Raw genomic sequence first — 23,386 nt, 5'->3', positions numbered from 1 at the left:
TTCAGGAAACCTGGACTGACTGAGGCCAACCCCGGCAAAGTCAAAGGAAAAGTCCGTCACATTTTGGCGCCCGAGCAGGTTATACAAATCAAATTTTAAGATATACTTTCAGAGCATCAGAAACGAAGAGGGAAACAAGATTCACACACCTCTGGGTTAATACGACGAGGATATAAAGCATAACAATGGAAAAGGTATCGTGGATATACTATCTCACTCGAGAGGATCTGGTAGCCTACAGCACGGAATTTGGGCTAGAGCGGTTGACGAACTAAGAAAACGATTGGCGACATTCATCCAAGAGGAGAAGGATAACGAGAATTTGCGGGATCGATTCACAGAGTTGGCGATTCGGCATGCGCGGTTAACAAATCCACAAGCATCAAAGACAAGCAGCGAACTAAATTCACCAAGAAATGAAAGGCAGGCAAATGGTGCACCCAATCAATTGGAGGTCGGACAACCACCGGTACATTTTATTCAGCAGCCTGGTACGTACGCAACGACAAATTATATTCAACAGCCTGGCACATATGCAACGACCATGGACAGAGTAAGGAAGTGGGGATTAAAGTACGACGGAGGCATAGATCCCCTAGGATTCATCGAAAGAGTGCAGGAGCTAGCAGATGGGCGTGAAATCAACCGCAACACAATTCCAAAAGCGCTGCCGGAGTTATTGAAGAACAAAGCGTTGGTATGGTACAGGAATAACAACCGGCATTGGCAGGAGTGGGACGCCTTCAAGAAGGACTTCCTGAAGTTCTTTCTAAGCTCCCGATACTTAGAGCAATTGGAAGATGAAATTCGAATGCGCGTACAACGACAAGGTGAGCTATTTAAAGATTATGTCTTAGTATTACAAGGACTAATGCATCACGCGGGCTACACCGAGGAGCAGAAACTAACCCGCATCTACAGAAACTCGCGCAGAGAGTACAAACTATATATAAAGCGAAGCGATGTTAGCAATCTTGAGGAGCTTGTAAGTTTAGCTCAAGACTATGAAAATATTACTCCTGACAGGGAACCAATGCGACCTAGCACAAGGCCATTCATACCACGGCGTCAAGAAGGTCAGTACCAGTGTCTCCAGGCAGAACAAAGACAGGAGGAGCGAGTAGAAGTCCAACAACAGCAGAGGTCAGAGCCACAACAAGAATATGTAGATACAAGAACGGTCTGCAGACGATGCGGAAGAGGCGGTCACTTTTCATACGGGTGCCGAGGCATAAGAAGAGAGTTTTGCTGGACATGTGGTAAGATAGGCGTGCTCAGGCGTGATTGTTGTAGGAAGCCACAGGGAAACGACCAGAGACCACATTGGAACCGAGGGATGGGGTCTTCGGGAGTGCAACTTCGGAGAGATTAGACATGTTCAAATACACAAAGGGCCGCATATTGGTAACAACGTATGTGAACGGAGAAGAAGCGGTAGCAGCGATTGCACGGGAGCGACGAGGAGCTTTATAAGTGATGCAATGGCGAAAATATTAAAAGCTTGCAAATTCGAGGAAGTAAAGACGCGAGTAAGAATGGGCGACGGCAGAGCAATAATAGTCAAAGAAGCGGTAGATGCAGAATTAAGAAAGGGTGAGAAAGTACAGAGGAACGAGATGCTAATCCTACCGAGACTGGGCTATGAGGTGGTAATTGGCACGGACTACCTGGCGAAGGTAAACTTTGAGATGAGATGTGGTGGTCAAGAAATAACGTTGAGAGTAGACGAACGGAAGCAAGAGGTAGTGTACAACTATGGTCGAAACAAATAGCGAAGATTTCAAGGAACACAACCCAATGGCGCCGATAGCAACTAGCAAGACAGAAGATGCGGTGAGTAAATTTCTGAGCCAAGAATTACAGGTATTTGCAAAGATGTCAGGAGTATCCAACGTGGCCACACACAAAATATTTATGAGGGACGACCGTCCAATTAAGCAAAGGTACTATCCGAAGAATCCGAAAATGCAAGAAATTATCAAGAAAGAAGTCAACGAGCTGATCGAAAAAGGTTGCATCGAACCATCGAATAGCCCGCACAGCGCACCCATAGTTTTGGCAAAGAAGAAGAATGGCAAATGGAGACTCTGCGTAGACTACCGTCAGCTAAACGCAAGATCAGAACCAGACGCATACGCTTTACCACGTATACAACCTATCTTGGACAAATTAAGAATCGCGAGATTTATCAGTAGCCTCGACTTGAAAAATGGATATTGGAAAATCCCTATGGAAGCAAGCAATACACCGTATTCACAGTACCTGGGCGTGGACTATACCAATGAAGGGTAATGCCATTTGGCTTGCACTCAGCCCCAGCAACTTTCCAGAGAGCACTTGATAGTGTCATAGGACCAGAATTGGAACCATACGCGTTTGCCTATATTGACGATATTATCATTACAAGCAAAACATTGGAAGAGCACATTGTACATTTAACAGAAGCATTTCGAAGGCTGCATAGAGCGAACCTGAGGATAAACCCGGAAAAGTGTGAGTTTCTTAAGAAAAGGTTAAAATATCTAGGTCATGTCGTTAGCGAGGAAGGCATCCATACCGACCCAGACAAGATAGCAGCCATCAAAGAACTGCAACCACCGAAGAATATACGAGAGTTACGACGTTTTCTAGGAGTCGTGTCATGGTATAGAAGATTCGGGCCGGATTTCTCACAGGGCGTACACCCGTTAACATCGATGCTTAAGAAAGGTAGTAAGTGGAGGTGGTCTGAAGAGCAGCTATCAGCATTCGAAGCACTTAAGGCAGCACTGGCGCAGGCACCGGTACTCGCTTGCCCAGATTTCTCAAGGAAGTTTAGTTTACAGACGGATGCAAGTGATTTTGGCCTTGGTGCAGTACTTACGCAAGGTTCAGGCGACGAAGAGCGAGTAATAGCATACGCAAGCCGCAGGTTAAAGAAGGCAGAGATGAACTACTCACCGACAGAAAAGGAGTGTTTGGCAATAGTCTGGGCAATACGAAAGATGAGGCCATACGTAGAAGGATATACGTTTACAATAATAACAGATCACCTAGCGTTGAAATGGTTGAATGCGATAGAGAGTCCGACTGGTCGGATTGCGAGATGGGCGCTGGAACTACAGCAATACTCATTTGACGTACAGTATCGAAAAGGAAAGTTGAACGTTGTGGCAGATGCATTATCAAGGCAACCGATGGACGAGCATTTGGGTACGATGGATGACGGAAAAGCCGAGTGTAAGTGCCTTAAAGCAAAGATGGAAGATGTAAGAAAGGCCCCGGAGAAATTCCCAGAGTACGTTATCGAGGATGGAAAGTTGTACAGACGCATAGGAAGTCATATGGATGGCGAAGATGCAGTGTCATGGAAGCTATGTGTGCCGACTCCACAGAGACGCAGAGTGCTAGAGGAGATTCACGACACCGAGCGCAGGGCATATGGGCATCCGAAAATCGATAGCAAGAGCAACAACACGTTATTACTGGCCAGGAATGTTCAGGGATATAAGGAAGTACGTACAGCAGTGTCACACATGTGAAATATATAAACCGAGTCAACAGCCAGCCGCGGGTAAGATGCTAACGAAGATTTCAGAGGAGCCTTGGGCAACAGTCTGTGCAGACTTTGTTGGTCCAATGCCCCGATCGAAGCATGGCAACACGATGACATTAGTCTTCCTAGACAAATTTTCAAAATGGGTAGAGGTAGTACCAATCAGAAAGGCAACGACAGAATGTTTAATAAGAGGATTTCGAGAGAGGATTTTGGCACGGTTCGGCGTCCCAAAAGTATTTATTACGGATAATGGAGCACAGTTTATCAGCAGACGTTTTAAGAGATTTTTAGAGGAACTTGGCGTGAAACACCAATTAACGGCACCGTACACACCGCAGGAGAACCCGACAGAGAGAGCAAACAGGAACCTTAAGAGGATGATAGCACAATTTACGGGAAAAGAGCAGAAGACCTGGGATGAGTTGTTACCAGAGATAACGCTGGCATTGAATACAAGTGTATGTGAATCGACAGGTTACAGTCCAGCATACATAGTACAGGTGAGAAATTAGCGAACCCAGGAGAGCAGTCAACGAGGATGAAAGAAATATTCGATATGGTACGACGGAAACAAGAGACAGCATCTATGGAGCAGGCGAAGTATTACAACTTAAGACGAAGGCACTGGCGACCGGCGATAGGCTACCTAGTGCTGGTAAAGGAACATCAGCTGTCAAAAGCGGCGGATAACTTTGCAGCCAAACTAGCGCCCAGGTACAGTGGACCTCACCGGGTAACGAACTTTGTGTCACCAGTGATCGTAGAGCTAGACAAAGTCTTCAGAGGAAGGAGGAGGACACCTCACCTAAGTGAGCTGAAGCAGCGGTCAATCAACCCTTCGCACACCTAAAATCCAATACACCCAGCTACAAATACAACATACATAATAACTTAAGTGAACGGAGATCAGCAGCAAGTCGTCAAAATAAGCGCCGCTACTAATAGAAATTTCGCTATACATATTTACGCACTAGCATACAACACCAACGCACGCCATACTACAGAAGGCAGAAGCATTGGGCAATGCAAAATACAACATTAGAATCAGGTGATCACAAACAAATATACAAACACACAATAGTTATAGCAACGGCTGGAAAGCACGGTATGAGCAAGTACAATGGCATTGTATTCAATAAGGAGCATTATGGTGCATGGAAATTCACGGGAAGGAAATATTCGCCAGAATGACAGTTGTTATATTGTTATTAGCCGTGTTTTTTAACACGCGTGTATACGTTTCGTTTACGCGTGTTAAAAAACGCCTATCTTCGCTTAGATAATGCTTAGGAGACCCATCTAGCGGCTGTGGTAAAACAACTAGCTACAGCAACAGGGTGTACCGAAAAGCGGAGACGGAACGCTCTGATGGCCATAGGGTATAACATAAAGCTGAATCAGTTGCGATGAATTGTGGACACACATATAATACATAGAATTAGTGTACAGGGTGAAACAAAGACACATATTTCAGTTACATCTGAGTATAATGCGTATTGAAATTTAGTAGGACAAAATTTATGCGCAGCAATTTCAGAGGTGTATTTATAGTTTGTCTCTTAGCAGTCAATATAAAGTTTAAGCGTAAACGGATATACGCGTGTTAAAAAACACGGCTATTATGAAGTTGTTATTATAAAATAATAATTTTCCTGCGTGCAAAATTAGTATATAAGGGCGACGAGTTCGCATTAAAATTCAGAGATTAGGAGACAGGCATACGAGTCGGTAGGTTTTATGACTACCGACCAAGAGTACACCTGAAGGTTTTTGACTTCATTTGTACTAAAAGTATATTCGTCTGGAGGCTTTATTACTCCATTGGACCGCAGAAGTTGGCCGAGGGCTTTATTACCTCAGTCACCTCTTACAAAGCAAGGGAATCAGCTAGGAGTAGAAATAGAATTTTTATTAAATAAATACTTTTATAACGTTTTTATACGAAATAAACAGGGTTATTGTTTTAGAAGGACCGCTAGGAATTTCTACTTTCAGGAACCCTGGACGGACTGAGGCCAACCCCGGCAAAGTCAAAGGAAAAGTCCGTCACAATCTACATTATGATCCTTACAATATTGGGTTTGGCGCAGTGTTATCACAACGCCAAGAAGATGGTAAACTTCACCCCGTTTTCTATTTCTCTTAAACAGCATGAAGTGTAGTATCACAGTTTCGAGTTGGAAAGTCTTATATACGCCTTAAGGAGGTTTCGGACTTATTTGGAAGGCACACCCTTCAGGATAGTCACTGAATGCAATTATTTAACCATGACTTACAGAAGGAAAAAAAGCTTAATCATCGCATTGCTAGATGGGCTGTCGAGGTCGATTACAACACCCCTGCCGTCCTTAAAGTCCAGACGAAATCACATCCTAGTGATTATTGACGCTTTCACCAAATATATTAAATAACACCCAACAAATATCGGCACTAGAGTACTTGAGCTATTACAGCCGACCTAGAAACATTATAAGCGATAGTGGCACTCGATTTACATCCCTAAAATTCTCCGCATTTCTATCGAAAAAATATAAGTCATGTGAAGTTAGACGTTGCTTCTCAAGCCAATGGGCAGGCGGAGAAGGTGAATAGGGTGATAAAGACGTTCTCAGGAAAGTTGAATAAAGATTTGAAACATGACGATTGGACTAACAAATCACTTGTCGTAATACCCCAAGCCGGTTACTATTCGGTATCAGACAGAGAGGTGCAATAGTAGATAAATTTACCGAGTATTTGCAAGATAAGATATGCCCAGACAAAGAACGAAAAATAGAAAGTTTACGCACACAAGCACACATGTGTATAAAGGTCCGTATGTAGTACACAAGATACTTGGAAATGACAGATATGACATACGCGATATTAACATTTGGCAAATTACCTAGTTGCCGTACGACGGAGTAATCACAGAATTAAGATGTAGAAGCAACCAACCGTTAATGAAGGGGAATCGGAAGAAAATGTTAAAAAAATTTAAAATTATAAAAATCCAAGTTTATCCTGATCGAGGCCGATCATATCGTCAGATTGGATGAGCTGTAAGATCACAAATAAAGTGACGTATCATGACATTATGATCATGAAAACTCATCTGCCTTGCCAAACGGCATCGGTTTCGGTATAAAACATGTCCCGCCTATTTGCAGGAAACATTAAAAGGAGCACGACGCAAATTGGAAGGGACGCTCGTCCTAAATTTTCTTCGGAGGTATATCGCGCCTTGCATTTATTTATTTAATAGCAGGATCATTTGCATAATGCGGCAATTAATCGGTGAGACAAAGTTTTGTAAAAGCTCTGTTATCATTTAACCTTCACTGATCACGTACATTCGTAATATCCCGACACCGTGTCCTATCATTTAAATTGAATTTTTATCTTTTCGTTGTTTTACTGCTGATTCACTGCTCACGAAGAGGAAGTCTAACCTACATACATGCATTTGTCGAAATACATAAACTTCTATGGATGAATTTAAGAATTCTTAAACTTGTTTTACCAATTTTAGCATGCTTTACCCAATCGAATAGTGTTTAAATAAATAGCATCCAATCTATCCCATTAAAAATTTTGATATATCTGAATTGTCAAATTCAATAACATAAGGGAGTAAAAACGAAGAAAGAATAAACAAGGCACGAAAACCAAACAGACATATCAATTAGCGTGCGAAAGCAAAACATTTAAGACTTTGGTACATTTTTTAAACGGTTTTATTTAGGTTGACTTGACAGGCTGCACGGCTGCAAGGCCGTTGTGAACGAATTTTGTAATTAAAATTTAAGTAACTTCCCGATAAGCTACAAGCGCCCAACGCTTTTATTCAATTGTCTGATCAACGCTCTAGATTGGTGAGGAGTGTGATGACGAGTACTTAGGACCTACCTAATTATTTTCTAGCTTTTAGTATTATTATTATTTCATGTACCGTTTCAATTCAATTTTTTTTTTTAATTTTTTTATTATACAGAGATATGCGCACAAAACTATCCGCCTTTATTTCTCCAAATAACACTGTAAACATCGCCACTTAATCATCGTCTGTCAATTTCATAATGCTTTTAAAGGTTTCATCGAAGTTCAAATTGCGGATAAGTCGGTGAAACTGCAGTTGCCCAAACTCCCATGACATCCTGCTTGTAGCTGTTTTCTTTCTTATTATAGTTTATCTCATTTTTACACTAACAACACGATTTGAGACATTCTATCTCTTTATAACTTGTGTGTAGCATAGATTCGTTTGTGCATTGCAGGATAAGAAGCTTTTTGTAAAAAGAGTAGTCGTTAAATAGTTTGCATGGTAGTTGATTCGATTGCTTTGCTTTTGATATGTCTGTATGCAGTGGGTTAAAAATCAGTCGTAAATGTGGTGCTCATTTAACCAATAATTATTTTATTTGTTCTGTTTAGTAATACGTTCTATATAAAATATTTATTTACAGGGAACTTGAGCGCACTTTAAAATCAATGCGTTGGGGATTCAAGGAATGTGACTCTTTATCATTTTCACCATCCAGAGTGAACACTATCAAAGCGCAGCTGCTAGCTGAATATTTGTTTTTGGTAATTGAATTTTAAAATTAAGCAAATTATGTTGTTATAAGTACAGTGTTGAAAAAAATAATAGAGACACCTTATTGCCATATGCCAAATCAGTAATTTTAAGAGTATTTCAATATACTTTTAGAAATGGTACACCCTGTAAAAACAACTGTTTACTGTTGCTCTTTTGCAAGAAACTGAATTACGCCAGTTTATCTTATATGCATTTTATGTGCAAAAGAATAACGAGTCAATATATGGCCCGAGAAAAATAATAGGGACAAAAAGTATATGTTAACATATTTGCATTTTAAAAGGTAAAAAATAATTTGAAACGCTTCTAATAACGGGTTTTAAGCACGTAAAGTGTTACTAGGGTTTTACTTCCCTTTATTTGAAAATGGGCGGGACCACACAAAAGTTGCCATCAAAGTCCTCACTACGGTAGGCACCTTGTCGGTGGTGAGGGCTTAGCCGAAGTCCATAGCGCCCGACTATTAGGCGGAGCTGTTTAGGACTGGCATCTACGCTGTTTCGCCTCATAGGAGGGTGGCGGGATGTCGGTAACCAAGAACTGCCAACCCCCTAATCCAGGGGATAAATTCGGTTGGTTTCGAACGGACCTTCCTGATACCGGGCCACATCGGGAAGTATTGATGGCCTGACCACAGTAAGGGGCGCTGCTGTGGCGGAGTATATAATACTGGACTGCTGAGCCCGCCTTGTCGGGCAGGTGGTCGTACGACAAAGATGAACGACTCATTACCTAATTGTAATAAGGACGATGATAAGAGGAGGACTGAGTCGCAAGCCAAGGACGACAAATACATATTAGGCGATGCGTCGGACTCGGGGAGCGAGAGTAGTGCTGATTCAATGAACTCCATCTTGGAAAATCATACGAATGAAAAGGGAGTAGTAGAGTGGAGAAGGGTACGGAGCAGAGAAAGTAAGAGAGCTCTCTCGCAGTACTCTGAAGCACTAAGAATTGTCCAACGCCAGGAACAGTGTTCGACCCAACAGAAGTGGAGATCGAGCGCTTGGAATGGGCTCATGAGGCGGTAGAAGTAGGTCGAAGGCATTTCAAAAAGTTTGCTGCTAGAAACCCCCGGTACTGTAACCGCTACGAGGAGGAAGAAGCGTCGAATGGCAGAATGAAGAGACAGCGTTCGGCGGAAGGCGACAGCCTGCTTTCAAGAGGCAGAAAGGACCCAGTCCCAGAGCCGCCAGGCACGGCAGTCGCATAGACAAGACAAGTAGGCCCGAAGCTGTGAGACAGATGGGCCCCAATAGCGAGGTAGCGTCTACCTCGAAAGCTGCGAGTCAAAGGGAAGTTCCAACTACGGACGTAGGAGATAAGCCAAAGGGAGATAACAGAAGACTCAGGCTTTTCCCGAGAAGATGAGTGATGTGGCAAAGCAGTCACTGACTGCGGCGCTGGTTGATTGTAGCAATCCTTTCGGACAGTTTACTACTGAAATGTGGAGATCTGTAGAAAGGGAGCTTATTAGCTTAATGCTTAAGTAGATGCGGGAACAACCAAGTAAGCCCCTTCCAACCTTTGGCTTGGCTGGAGGAAGTGGTTCCATGCCTCCAAAGGCAAGGCACGAACGCGCGGTTTGAGGTGGTGGATAAAGCGCAAATCCCCACGGTACCAAAAGTTAAGGTATGGATACCATGCGTGATGAAGTCGGAGGATACACTGCGACTTCTGCAGAATCAGAATCCAAACACTGGATTGGAATGTACTTACTGTATCTCGGCCTACGGAGGAAGGTCAGTTCTACATCTTCCAAATAAGCAAGTAGGCGGAGGATATATTGTACACGCAGCTTGGCAAAATGGCCTTAGGTACAGGCAAAACTTACATGCGACTCAGGAAAAGAAGTCCCGAGGATAAAAATCCTAACACGTTAGAAGTGGGCGAAGTCGAAAAGGACCTCAAAAGCCTTAGAGAAAAAAAGACAGGTGGAGGCAGCCGACGTTACCACGAAGGTGTTAGAAGAGGGCCAAATGGTGCTGCGAATCGCACAGAGAAAGATTCGGCAAAGCAGTTACGAAAGGCTGAAGGGGGCCTCGAATACTCTAAACCAAAAGGGCAAGGGGAGGACGACGTCGTCACGACGATGGTGCTGGAGGGGGACAAACAGCCCAATGGTGCGGCCAGACTTACATATAAACCGCCAACACAGTAAAGTGCTGTGCGCTGATCCAGGAGCCGTGGCTCTCATCGGGAGGAAAGGCTTCTGGACTTAGCGCGCGCGGATTCGGCGTTCACTACGCGGAAACGGAAGGACGGGTGCGGGCTGTAGTCATGTTTTTGTTGTTGTAGCAGTGCTTCGCCCCACCTAACAGCCGCGACCGATCACAAATTGTCATCAATATCCTCTAACGGGAGTCCAAGGCAACTTGCTGTTTCAACAGGGGTGGACCATAATCAAAGGGGTGTTAGAGGCGTTGGTTCCACATTACAATTAAAGAGATGGTTGGTGTCATGTTGGGACACATTGCAAGCGGGGCATACATTTTGTATGTCGGGGTTGATTCTGGATAGGTAAGAGTTTAACCTGTTATAGTATCCAGAACGAAGTTGAGCAAGAGTGACATGCGTTTCCCTGGGGAGTATGCGTTCCTCTTCCACAAGTTTTGGGTAATTTTCTTTGAGTACTGGATTCACCGGGCAATTCCTGACATAAAGGTCCGACGCCTGTTTGTGGAGCTCACCAAGGACCTGCTTGTGTTTCTTTGCTTCATACGGTTGGGTTCTCAGGTGCCGTATTTCCTCAAAATGCTTACGGATATGACTCCTTAAGCCCCTAGGCTCATCAATCAGATGTCTGTTTGGATGCCCAGGTTTCTGGGTACTCAACAGGAGCTGTTTGGTTAGCATCTCATTTCTCTCCCTGATGGGGAGTATTCTCGCCTCATTATGTAGATGGTGTTCTGGGGACATAAGAAGACAGCCCACGGCGATTCTGAGAGCAGTATTTTGGCAGGCCTGTAGCTTCTTCCAGTGGGTAATTTTTTGGCTTGGCGACCATATGGGTGACGCGTAGCACGTAAACGGCTGGCCAATTGCTTTGTATGTAGTAATGAGCGTTTCTTTATCTTTTCCCCAGGTACTGACAGCAAGGGATTTGAGGATTTTGTTACGGCTGAGCTCATCGATCTGTGGGCCTGGTCCTGTGGCCATTATTGTGCAGTCATCGGCGTATGAAACGATCGTGACTCCTTCTGGTGGTGAAGGTAGCTTAGATATGTAGAAATTAAACAAAAGTGGGCATAGGACACCACCCTGTGGCACCCCTTGTTTAATTCTCCTTGGTTTTGATGTTTCGTTTCTAAATTGCACCGATGCCTGCCGACCACCCAGATAATTTGCGGTCCACCTTTTAAGACATGGGGGAAGGGTAGACCCTTCCAGGTCTTGCAGTAACGAGCCATGGTTGACCGTATCAAAAGCTTTTGATAGGTCTAGCGCTACGAGTACTGTTCTATGGTGGGGGTTTTGATTTAAACCGCAATTTATCTGGGTGCTGATAGCATTTAGCGCTATGGTGGTGCTATGGCGTTTTCTGAAGCCATGCTGATGACAGGCTAGCTGCAAATTTGCTTGGAAGTAGGGGAGCAAAATGGCTTCAAGCGTCTCTGCCTAAGGCGATAGGAGAGATATCGGACGATACGACTCTCCTATGTTAGCTGGTTTCCCAGGCTTTCCCTAGGCTTTTAAGCATCGGCATGGCTATGCCGTCTGGGCCCACTGCTTTGGATGGTTTAGCGTGGCCAATGGCATCTTCAACCACTCTGGCGGTGATGGTAATTGGTGACGCGCTGAATTTATGTATATGTGCGTGTCTGTTGGCCCTCCGTCTATCTTTGTCGACCGTAGATTTCATTACATATTGACGGCAGAAAGCGCTCGCCCATTTTTTCGAATCCGACAGCACTTTATCGCCGAAGGCGATGGAAACTTTGTCATTGTGCTTGGACGGATTCGATAGGGACTTTACGGTGGACCAAAGTTTACCCACACCGGCAGAGAGGTTACAACCTCTTAGGTGCTCCTCCCATTTCGCCCGCTTGTGTTCATCCACAAGCAATCTGATGCGTTGGTTTATATCCCTTATTTGGTGGTCGCCTGGGTCAAGCTGTCTTATAAGGTCACGTTCTCTCGAAAAATTAGCGGCCTCCGCCGGCAAGTGGGCCGAATTTCGGGAATTCTCCCGGCGGGAATGAAACGTGCCGAGGAGGATTCAATGACCTTGCGGAAAGCACGCTCCCCTTGGAGGGCATCAGTGGGGTTAGGGAGGGCAGCAAAGGAGTTGTCTATTTATGAAAAGTTTATGAAAGTGCGTTTTTCTGTAACAATGAAGTCGGCGGTACGCTCGAACGAAATAAGTATAGGCAGGTGGTCGGATGCCAATGTTACCATCGGCTGCCAGTTGACGCAGTTTACGAGTTCTAGATGTTGATGATTTCTAGGTTTGCATCGCCTGACCGGACAGATAGCCCTTGACGTTCTAAGGCATTGTCCCTGCGGTCGATGCCAGGATCAAATATATAATATTGCACAGAGTGGTGTATGATAAACGCGAGGCCGCCTCCATTTCCGCTCATGCGATCTTTTCTGTGGACATTATACCCAGAACAGGTTTGCAGTGCAGATCTTTCTGTGATTTTAGTCTGTTGAATCGCAGCAATGCGGATGTTGTGCAGCTTCATGAAATCAACTATCTCCGTGATCTTCCCAGTTAGTCCATTAGAGTTTAACTGCAGAATTCTGGGGGAGACGTCGCCACTCTAGGAGTAAGTGACGGGTGACTACACATGAGTTGAGGAAGGCCAGGACGCAACTGCTGTTGTGGCCCTGGGACTGGGCGTACTTGGGCAAGCATTGGGGTACCCGGTAGATTGTGGTTTGCGACCTGGCAACATGGCGCAATGAAACCCGTCGGGGGGTTGCCGTCGCGGAGACCAGAACATCTAGGAAAGTGGCACCGCCCAAGGCAGGAGTTGCATTGGGCGGATGTCGCAAACATATATATTCTGTGCTGGCAAACGGGGTTTGGGACTAAGAGTCTGTTTCCCTGACCTACACGATTGCTGCCGGAAATGAGGGGGGGGGGGGGGGGAAGACGGGGGCAGGGGCTGATGCTTATCATTGCTACCGAATCTGCTACGAAGATAGTAGTTATGAGTGGTAGCAGCTGTTTGAGTTGTTGGCGCCACGGGGCGTGAGCAGCAGCGGGTACTAGTTGTGGCTTGCTGAGCAGCTGGGCTGCTGGAAGGTAGTGGGGGGGCCCGCTAAGGCGTAGAATACGGGACGCCCTTGGACGTGAACAGCAAGGAGCCACAAAAGATTTATAAAAGTTACGTGGACGTCGGGTTTTGGGATGCAACCATCCCTTACACGAGACACACTGAACAGAGTATGACCGTCCTAAAAAGATTCCTTTCCGGCAGATGCAGCAAAACCATTTCTCAGGAACGGGGTCAGGAGACGGACCCGGATTGGATTCGATACCTTCCCGGAGCAAGAGAATATGGAGCAATCCCGCTGCAAGGAGCTGCTGGGAGGATGACAATTTGTGGGAGGGACGCAACCAATTAAATGGGGTTACACTGGAATGACAGTCCTTGGTCGGGAAAAATCCCGAGTCGCTCCGGTACATAGAACCGACTGCCTTGGGAAGCACTGTTACAACAACAACAACAGCTGTAGTCATAGTAAGGAAACAGCTGCTTTCATATATGCTGCCTAATTACACTACTTAAGACCTCGTAGTGGTGGCTGTTGAGCAAAAGAATAAGCAGACATTTATCCTGGCATCCTGCTACAAAGCCCATGCTGCGGAGGTTCCACCGATGGAGTGAAAGAGGCTAGTACTGGACGAAGGGCGCAAAAAGCGGTTGGTCATAGGCGCGGATGCAAATGCGCACCACAATGCGGGAGGAGCAGATACGAACGAGAGAGGCGAATCTCTATTTTGTTACCACCTGCAAACCAATTTGCAGATAGCCAACAGGGGAAATGTACCTACGTATATTGGTCAAACATCCAGCAATGTTTTGGATATTACATTGAGCTCCGAGCGACATATATCAAGGTATGATTGGATGGTTCTTGATAGACCATCCTTCTCCGACCATGCGTATATCAGCTTCAGCATCCCCCTAAAGAGGGTAGAAAGGGACGAACCTTTAGAAACCCTAGGTCAGCGAACTGGACTAAATTCCAGAAACATGTAGAAACAAAACTGGGACAACCCAAAGAGGTTGCTAATGTAGAGGAACTGGAGGAGTCGAATGAATTCCTAACAAGGACGCTTATGACTGCGTATAACAAAGCTTGCCCTATAAAAAGATTCAGAGGAAAAGCAAAGGCCGCCACGGTGGAGCAATGAGCTGAGTCTTCTAAGAAGACAGGTAAAAGAAATGTTTAAGCTCGCAAAGACCGCGGAAAGCGAAGCGTGTCGGGACGAGTACAGGGATCTACTGAGGATCTACAACCGTGAAATTACCAGGGCGAAGAGAAACTCATGGAAAAGTTTCTGAACGGATATAGAGTGCTCCAGCGAAACAGCACGGTTGAAAAAAGTCCTAGCAAAGGGAAACATAGTCCAGGGTCTAATAAAGAAAGAGAACGGGGAATGGTCATGTAATAGTGAGGACTCCCTTGAGGTACTTCTCGATACACATTTCCCGTCGGGAGACGGTTTAGAAGAGCCAGCAGACATCACTCACACTTCGATCACGGAGCTAGTAGTGCCGGGCTTGGTGACCGATACCAAGATCGAGTGGGCAGTGAAGACTCTTTCTAAGTTTAAATCGCCGGGCCCAGATGGTATATTCCCGGCCACGCTACAAGTCTCAAGTAGAGCGGTAGTGGCTTAAAATAATATTCAATGGGTGCATAAGACTGAATCATGTACCGCACTCTTGGAGAACTGCTCATGTAGCTTTCTTACTAAAGGCGGGGAAGATCGGTCACGTGTATCCCAAAGACTATAGACCCATTAGCTTAACATCATTTCTGCTCAAAACCTTTGAGAGGTTGATAGATGTGTACATAAAGTCCAACGTGGATGAAAACCTGCTCTCCCCAACAACATGCGTACATTAAAGGCATGTCGGTAGACACCGCATTGCATAGGGTGGTAATAAGCATAGAGAAAGCCCTGGAATATAGGGAATATGCTCTAGGAGTCTTCTTAGATATTGCCGGGGTTTCAAAAATGTTTCTAAATGGGCGATCAGAGCCACATCCAGCCTTAACCAGATGGATCGGCTGCATGTTAAATTACAGGAAGATTACATCACAATTGGATTGTACGAGGCAACGAAATCAGTGGACAGGGGCACTCCGCGGGGAGGGGTTGTAATGTAACCTTCATGGAGGTTCGCTAAGTTGATCTAGCGGCAGTGATATGTCATACGGAGTTGTGCATGCTAGTTAAACCAGGACTAAGCTCTTCGACTGGGGGGAATTCTTGTATTAAACATACTCACTGTATACATACACAAATATTTATTTCATGCACTGGTAAAAAAAATAAAATGAATGCAGATACTACAACAAAACGCACATCAAAATTTAATCTAGAACATCAGGGTTACTAGTTAGTCGGACAAAAAATAAAGACACCATTTCCTACATGGTCGGAAGTACGTATGAAAGGACAACAAACACAAAACAAAAACATTTTAGAAGCAAACACAATTCAGGGGATAAGATGAAAGTTGTCCCCATCTCACTCCCTTCCCAACCATATGTGAGAGTACATTTACGTCTCTCCCAACCCACCTAAATACTTGGAAGTCAACTCGTAGATCACATTACAAAAGAAACTTAGACTTTATTCATTTTAAAGAAATTCTGTTTTATTACATTAGAAAAAAAAAATTGTTGTTGTATTGAGAACAGTTCAGCACATCTGTTGAGTTTCATTATTTGAAAATTGTTGTACAAATTCGAAATTGAATACAACTTTATAACAGAAAATTTAAATTAACTGATCAACAACAAAAGCTCGTAATTTAAAAAAAACTGAATTACGGTATTGAAATTAGTCAAACAAAAAAAAATTATTTATTTTAAAGAAGCGACAATATATGTATATGTACTGTTTTTACAGACACTTATAAATGCTTACATACCTTAGCCTTGGGTTTGTCCCTCGATGTTTGCGCAAACAGCTGGATACCTCAATGTACGTAGAACTTATAGACCCTTGTCTATACACGATCAATTAGTTTTAAATGCAAATTAACACATATGTTCGCTTTTACATTTAATTTGCTATTATTTTAAACAAATTATATTCAATTAAATTCTTACAGTACAACGTTTAATATTCTCGATACACAAGAAAAAAAAAACTTTAAGAGTTACGAAAACAGTAATTTAAAACGATTAAACAAAATTCATTTTCGTTTTATAATTATTTTAATTTAATTTTATTGCATTAATCACTATTGTGTAAGGAAAAAAAAAATAAGCTTGATAATTGATGAGACGTCTCTTTCTTTTTTTTTTTTAATTTTTTTAAAAACAGCTTAATAATGCGGCAACCGCAGATGAAGATTTTTCCATCGCCGTTACTGCCTTGGGGTTGCGAGCACCACTTTTCGGTTAGCCGGAATACCCTTGTTAGTGTCAGGAAAACTGGTTGAACTTAATTCGCAAATATAATATTTTGCAATTTGCAACAGAGGCACAGCCCTTGCGTGAATTAAAATATGCTTTTTATTTCCGAATTTAAAATTTCTTAACGGATTTTAGTATTATTTTTTTAAAAGAAAAAATCGTCATTGATTGAAAAAATCATTTTTACGCGTATCAATTCTCAACCCAAAAAAAAAAAAAAAAACAACGCTTGCTTTTTCCCAAAAAAAAAAACCAAATTCCAAATGGTTGCTTAAACTTTTTTGAATTCTTTCAAAACTTGTGCGAGTATCAAAAGCGCAAAGTAGTTAGATCCAAAAGATAAAATAGAATCATATAAAGGCATACATCATAAACTAAATTCAAAATCCAGTCACTTCTAGAGTTTTTGAACTTGGAAAAATGTATGCGATAGTTCAAATACGTGGTAATGTTTGTGTAAGCTCGCTGGATATTAAAATGCCTGCATGTCTTTGCAGTGATATGTTCCTAGAAGTTTGCCGCCTTCATCTTCCAGTACGTAGTAAGATGAACCTTGCTTACTTCGAACCCGCGCCTTGAGAAAGGTATGTGCTAATTTACTGTTAAAATTTTTATTTTGATTGCTCTGAACAAAATTCCTACGTAATACCATTTGACCTTCCTTGAATGAGACTGGCCTTGACCTCAAGTTGTAATTTTTTTCATTTACCTTATATGATTTTTGAATATTAGTACGCACAGTGTCGCGTATCAGGGAAAGGGTATTATGTCTTTGTTCCGTGTTTAATGCGCACCCTTCTTCGGTCATACCAATTTTTCGTAATAGCTTGTAATTTTCGCCGTGAGTCATCATATGCTGACCAAATACCACAAAATATGGACTGGTCGAGGTTGACTGATGTACTGAATTACGCAAAGCACAATTGACGCTACTTAAATGTTGGTCCCACTCCCGCTGATCTCCCTTAATATAAGCGCGAAGTGCTGCATTTATAGATCGGTTGACACGCTCTGAGCTATTGCTCTGCGGAGAGTACGCAGCGGTGCATACATGCTTTATTCCACACTTGGTTAAAAATGCTTCAAACTCGCCTGACTTAAACTGACTTCCATTATCGCTAACTAGTACTTCTGGCACCCCAAAAACATCAAACACATGTTCCTTAAGGTAATTCACAATAGGCGTCGTGGTAAACTTCTTCAATGGGCACAGAAAAGTAAATTTAGATATTTGATCTAAGACGATCAAAATACCAATATTACCAATCTTTGACCTAGGAAAGGGCCCTATAAGATCTATGAACAATCTTTGAAAAATTCTTTCGGAAGGTATAAAATTTCCCATAGGAGGTCTTAAAATCTGGGTTGGATGCTTCGTCATTTTACAAGTGTCACATTTTGCAATATAGTCGCGCACTGTACGCAAAAGCCCTGGCCAAAAGAAATACCGACGAATACGCTCCGTAGTTTTAGCAATGCCACCATGAGCACAAGTTGGATTGTCGTGCGAGTTGTGTATTACCTCTTCTCTTAAGCCTTCCGGAACCACTAGTTTCCAAGCAGAGTTCTGTTGCGCGACATCACCTGTGTAGTATTCTGTCCGATGATATATGTAGTTATCTCGAACTTCGAAGTCTGGATACTTATCTTTATTGGATAAAATCCTACTACGAAGGTCATTATAAGCCACGTCATTAAAAGCAGTTGACGTAAGATCAATATTCGGCACATAGTCCAGCTGTAAACTCTCCACTTCCTCTATGCTTTCAGAATACTTACGGGACAGTGCGTCGAAATGATTGAAGCTTAAGCGACCAGCGTGCAAGCCTACCGCTTAAATCAGTTTGGTTCATAAGCCAACGCAAACTTGCGTGATCTGTGACTATTTTAAATTCTTGACCCTCAACGTAAGGACGAAACTTTTTAACCGCTAAAACTGCTGCCAAGCATTCTTGTTCTGTAACCGAATAATTGCGCTGTGCTTTGTTAAGTTTCTGTGACATATACGAAATTGGAATCTCTTCTCCATTCTCGTTAACCTGAGCTAGTACAGCCCCAATTCCGTTTTGGCTTGCGTCACACTGTACAATGAATGGCTTAGTAAAGTCCGGGTTTGCCAGAAACGGGGCAGATGTCAAACGTTGTTTTAAAATGTCAAATGCTTCCTGTGCAGTTTCTGTCCAATCAAATGTCTTGTTCTTTTTTAACAGTTCTGTCAGAGGCTGAGTCACGTCCGCAAAGTTTGCAATAAATCGCCGGTACCATCCAGCCATTCCTAAAAATCTTCGAAGCTGACGAACTGATTTAGGAACCGGAAACTCAACTATTGCGGAAACTTTAGCCGGGTCGGTTTGTAATGTCCCTTGACCTACTATGTAACCCAAGTAACTTACTTGCTTAAGACAAAACTTGCTTTTTGAAATGTTAATCGTCAGACCTGCCTTACGTATGTGAAGGGCTACTTCCTCCAGTAAATCGATATGCGATTTGAAATCTTCCGATACCAAGAGTAAATCGTCTAAATAAACGAAAACGCGTTCTTTTAAGTTATATGGAATTACTTTATCCATTAACCGACACATCGTTTGGGGAGCATTGCACAGTCCAAATGGCATAACCGTGAACTGATAAAGTGGCCGATTTGGAATGGTAAAAGCAGTTTTCTCACGAGATCTTTCCTCCAGTGGAATCTGCCAGAATGCGTCCTTTAAATCTAGACTAGATATAAATTCAGCACGCGGAAGTCTGCTCAAAATACCCTCTATGTGTGGCAATGGATAAGCGTCCTTTTGTGTAACTTGGTTTACTTTGCGACTATCTAAACAAAGCCTGACTTTCCCAGGTTTTCTCACTAGTACAACAGGTGATGACCATGTGCTGTTTGATTCTTCAATCACGCCTAATTTAAGCATGCGCTCAATCTCCTGTCCCACTAATTTTTCAACAGCTGGTGAAATTGGGAAATGCCTTTGTTTAATTGGCTTTGCAACTCCAACATCGATTTCATGTTTCAAGATAGTAGTTTTCCCTAAACCGTTTCGCTCGTATGACGGAAAACATTCTATTGCCGCATTAAGTTCCTGTTTTTGATTTGGTGTCAACGCATGTATATGAATATCTTCATAAACTATACTAGTCTCGCTAATTATATGTGAAGCTAATTTAAAAGCTTTCCAAAAGTTAACTCCTAAGTACACGTCTTGGGTTAGAGATGGTATAATATAAAACTCAATAGGCTTGTCCTCCTGTTTATATGTAACTAACAATTTCACAACACCTTCAATTTGTTGTTTCGAACCATCAGCCGTACGCGCATGTGACCTCAGTGGCTTTGTACCCAAATTGGTTTTCGAATTTAACACGCTTAAAGCTAACTTTCCACCAAGACAGCTAATTGTAGCACCAGAGTCTAACAAGCCAAACACTTCCGAATCTAATAAACGAATTTTTGCGTACGGCCAAGCATCGCCCGGTTTACAAAGGATCGTCGATATTAAATTATTTCGTTTATCATTTATATCTCTCCAATATACTCTACTCCGCTTTGCTGACCGAGAATCATTAAAGATCCGTTCACGCCGCACTCGATACTCTTCTAACCGTTCATGAAAAGGTTTAATTGGGTGTAAAATAGGAACATTTTGGGTATTTTTGTTAACTCTTGAAAATGGTTTCAGAATCTTTATTGATTCCGATGTTGTGTTTGCTGCGCTCTCGGATGTTTGCTGCTGTTGGTGCAAACATCCCGACGAACGTTTCCCGACTTATTACAGTTGGGACAAGTTGGAAAGAAGAAAGCTATAAGGCCACAGCCATAGCAAAATACACGTCGAGGTTTCACACATTCCTTATAATTATGTCCGACCTCGTCGCAATTCCAGCACTTGCGCTCCGTTATATCCTTCACTGCAAAAACTTCGACAGGATTACCACTTCCGGATATTTCCGCGTTCATGTCATAATGCTCTACTTCTGATATTTGCCTTTTTGGTACATTTGGCTGTTTAAAGGGTAATTTTTGCGTAGCCTGGAGAGTTTCTAAAAAATTTTCGCGTTTTAGACAAGATCGTCGTAAGTCATTAAGGTTGACTATATCGAAATGCAACAATTCCAAACGAATATCCGAACGTAAATTACGTATTAGAGTTTCGACAAGTTCGCGTTCTGACATTGGTGTATTTAGAGCATCACACAAAGACAATACACCTTCTAAAAACTGTTCGAATGATTCGTTGGTTTTTTGTTTCCTATTTCGAATAGATTCTTTTATGTCAAAATCAGTACGGACGTCCCTGAAATTAGTTTTTAAATCCTCGCAAAATCCGAACCAATCGATCAGCCTATTTGCTCGATGATACCGCCAAAACCAATTTTTGGCTTTACCCTCAAATAATATATGAGCGTTCTGACCAAGCACCTCGAAATTACCACGCAATGACGACATAGTTAACGCATTTACTCTGTAAATAAACTCATTTACAGATATACCCTGACTAGAGCCGTCATACGTTAGTTTCCAACTGGAAATAATCTTACCAACACCACTCAAAGTAAAAGACGAATCTCTTGGCCCCGACGAATTCCGTGTACGTTCTTCTGAATGAAAAGCAGACTCCTCAGAAGCAGCCTGCCCTGCTTCTCTATTTGCTGCAGTTTCTTCTCTGTTTGGAATAGGACTTTCCGCATGTGGTTGTAAAGGACGTAAATTAAGTGTTGAGAGTTGATGCTCTAAAGCATTACTAACAATGCGTTCAATTGTGCTTTGCATATCGCGAGTTACAACTTCTTGTTGTCTACGAACAGCATTATCTACTACTTCTACGATACGATTAAAATCATTATATTGCCTGTTAAAATTCATGTCATAATTTGCATTAGATCTAGATTGTCTATTCCGATTACTATTTCGAGCGTTGCCGTGATGGGGAACCTCAATGGGTTCTGTGTTTTCGGGGTCTGAGTTAGGCGCATTATCCTGCGCTACTTGCGAACGGGTCGCAACCCTATTTAAAAGACGTATACCGTGTCCGGTAGAATCAGTAAATGCGCTGCTACTACACACCCTACGACACAATGGACAGGTACTATTACTATCCATCCACGTAGATATGCACGTAAGATGGAAACGATCTTCACATGGAGTAACCGCGGTATTGGAATCGTTCATAACGTCATTACAAATACTGCACATGCCCTCTTGCGCAACTACCAGAGACAAATTTTTATTGCTATGACGAACAGACATCTTAATTCCACAAATAAATCGACTCACACAAGCAAAAACAAATCAATAACCGAAATTCCCAGATTAATGCACAACAATCACTTGATAGGTTTAATAAATTATAAAATCAAAACAATCTGATTTAAGTTTTGTAAAAAAAAATATTGCAAAAAGCTGTTTTTTTTTTTATTATTATTGCTTTGCCAATATTATTCTGATACAGGAATATTGTATATATGTAATATTTCAAAATTGAATTCTTTTCAACAGTACGTGATCCAACGATGTTGACTTCTTGAAGAGACCCTTGTGTGTGCTTTTAAATGTTTTGTTTTGCAAAAATAAGAATAAACCAAAACAATGTGCGTAAGAGCTCTGCTCACTGCCAGTATTTGCAAACAATCAGCTGATTCAATGCCAATTCGATGTCTACAAAAGTATAACAGCCAAGAAACAATCACACACACACATATTCCAATGGCAGAGTGTACCAAACATCTGATACTAGCACTCTGTTCCAAATAGGAAATATATGTATGTGAATTGAAAGTTCCCTACGAGAAATAGTTACCATTATTTAAAGAGTTTGGTTAGATAAACGCAATATGCATTTAAACTAATTCCTTCACCTCTCTAAACATGATAGTCTGATAAACAGAAAAAACAAATTAATTATCAGGTACCCACAAAAGCGTGGGCCCCACGTTGGGCGCCATTTTATGTAATGTAACCTTCATGGAGGTTCGCTAAGTTGATCAAGCGGCAGTGATATGTCATACGGAGTTGTGCATGCTAGTTAAACCAGGACTAAGCTCTTCGACTGGGGGGAATTCTTGTATTAAACATACTCACTGTATACATACACAAATATTTATTTCATGCACTGGTAAAAAAAATAAAATGAATGCAGATACTACAACAAAACGCACATCAAAATTTAATCTAGAACATCAGGGTTACTAGTTAGTCGGACAAAAAATAAAGACACCATTTCCTACATGGTCGGAAGTACGTATGAAAGGACAACAAACACAAAACAAAAACATTTTAGAAGCAAACACAATTCAGGGGATAAGATGAAAGTTGTCCCCATCTCACTCCCTTCCCAACCATATGTGAGAGTACATTTACGTCTCTCCCAACCCACCTAAATACTTGGAAGTCAACTCGTAGATCACATTACAAAAGAAACTTAGACTTTATTCATTTTAAAGAAATTCTGTTTTATTACATTAGAAAAAAAAAAATTGTTGTTGTATTGAGAACAGTTCAGCACATCTGTTGAGTTTCATTATTTGAAAATTGTTGTACAAATTCGAAATTGAATACAACTTTATAACAGAAAATTTAAATTAACTGATCAACAACAAAAGCTCGTAATTTAAAAAAAACTGAATTACGGTATTGAAATTAGTCAAACAAAAAAAAATTA

General features: G+C 42.2%; 1 protein-coding gene across 5 annotated transcripts in view; it reads left to right on the top strand.

The window, feature by feature from the left end:
• Rint1 (RAD50 interactor 1) overlaps positions 1-23,386 on the top strand; it is a 466,626-nt gene that overhangs the window by 148,060 nt on the left and 295,180 nt on the right. For 4 of the 5 annotated variants that reach the window (XM_067791696.1, XM_067791694.1, XM_067791699.1 and 1 more), the window contains one exon: positions 7,984-8,104. The exons of the other annotated variant lie outside the window; for it this stretch is intronic. In XM_067791696.1, the coding sequence (XP_067647797.1) occupies positions 7,984-8,104 (121 nt within the window). The remainder of the gene's footprint in view (positions 1-7,983; positions 8,105-23,386) is intronic. 5 annotated transcript variants of the gene reach the window in all.

The sequence above is a fragment of the Eurosta solidaginis genome, chromosome 5, assembly GCF_040869045.1.
Source record: "Eurosta solidaginis isolate ZX-2024a chromosome 5, ASM4086904v1, whole genome shotgun sequence".
Lineage (NCBI taxonomy): Eukaryota > Metazoa > Arthropoda > Insecta > Diptera > Tephritidae > Eurosta > Eurosta solidaginis.
Note: the sequence above shows the minus strand (reverse complement) of the source record. Positions and strands in the feature narration are given on the sequence as shown.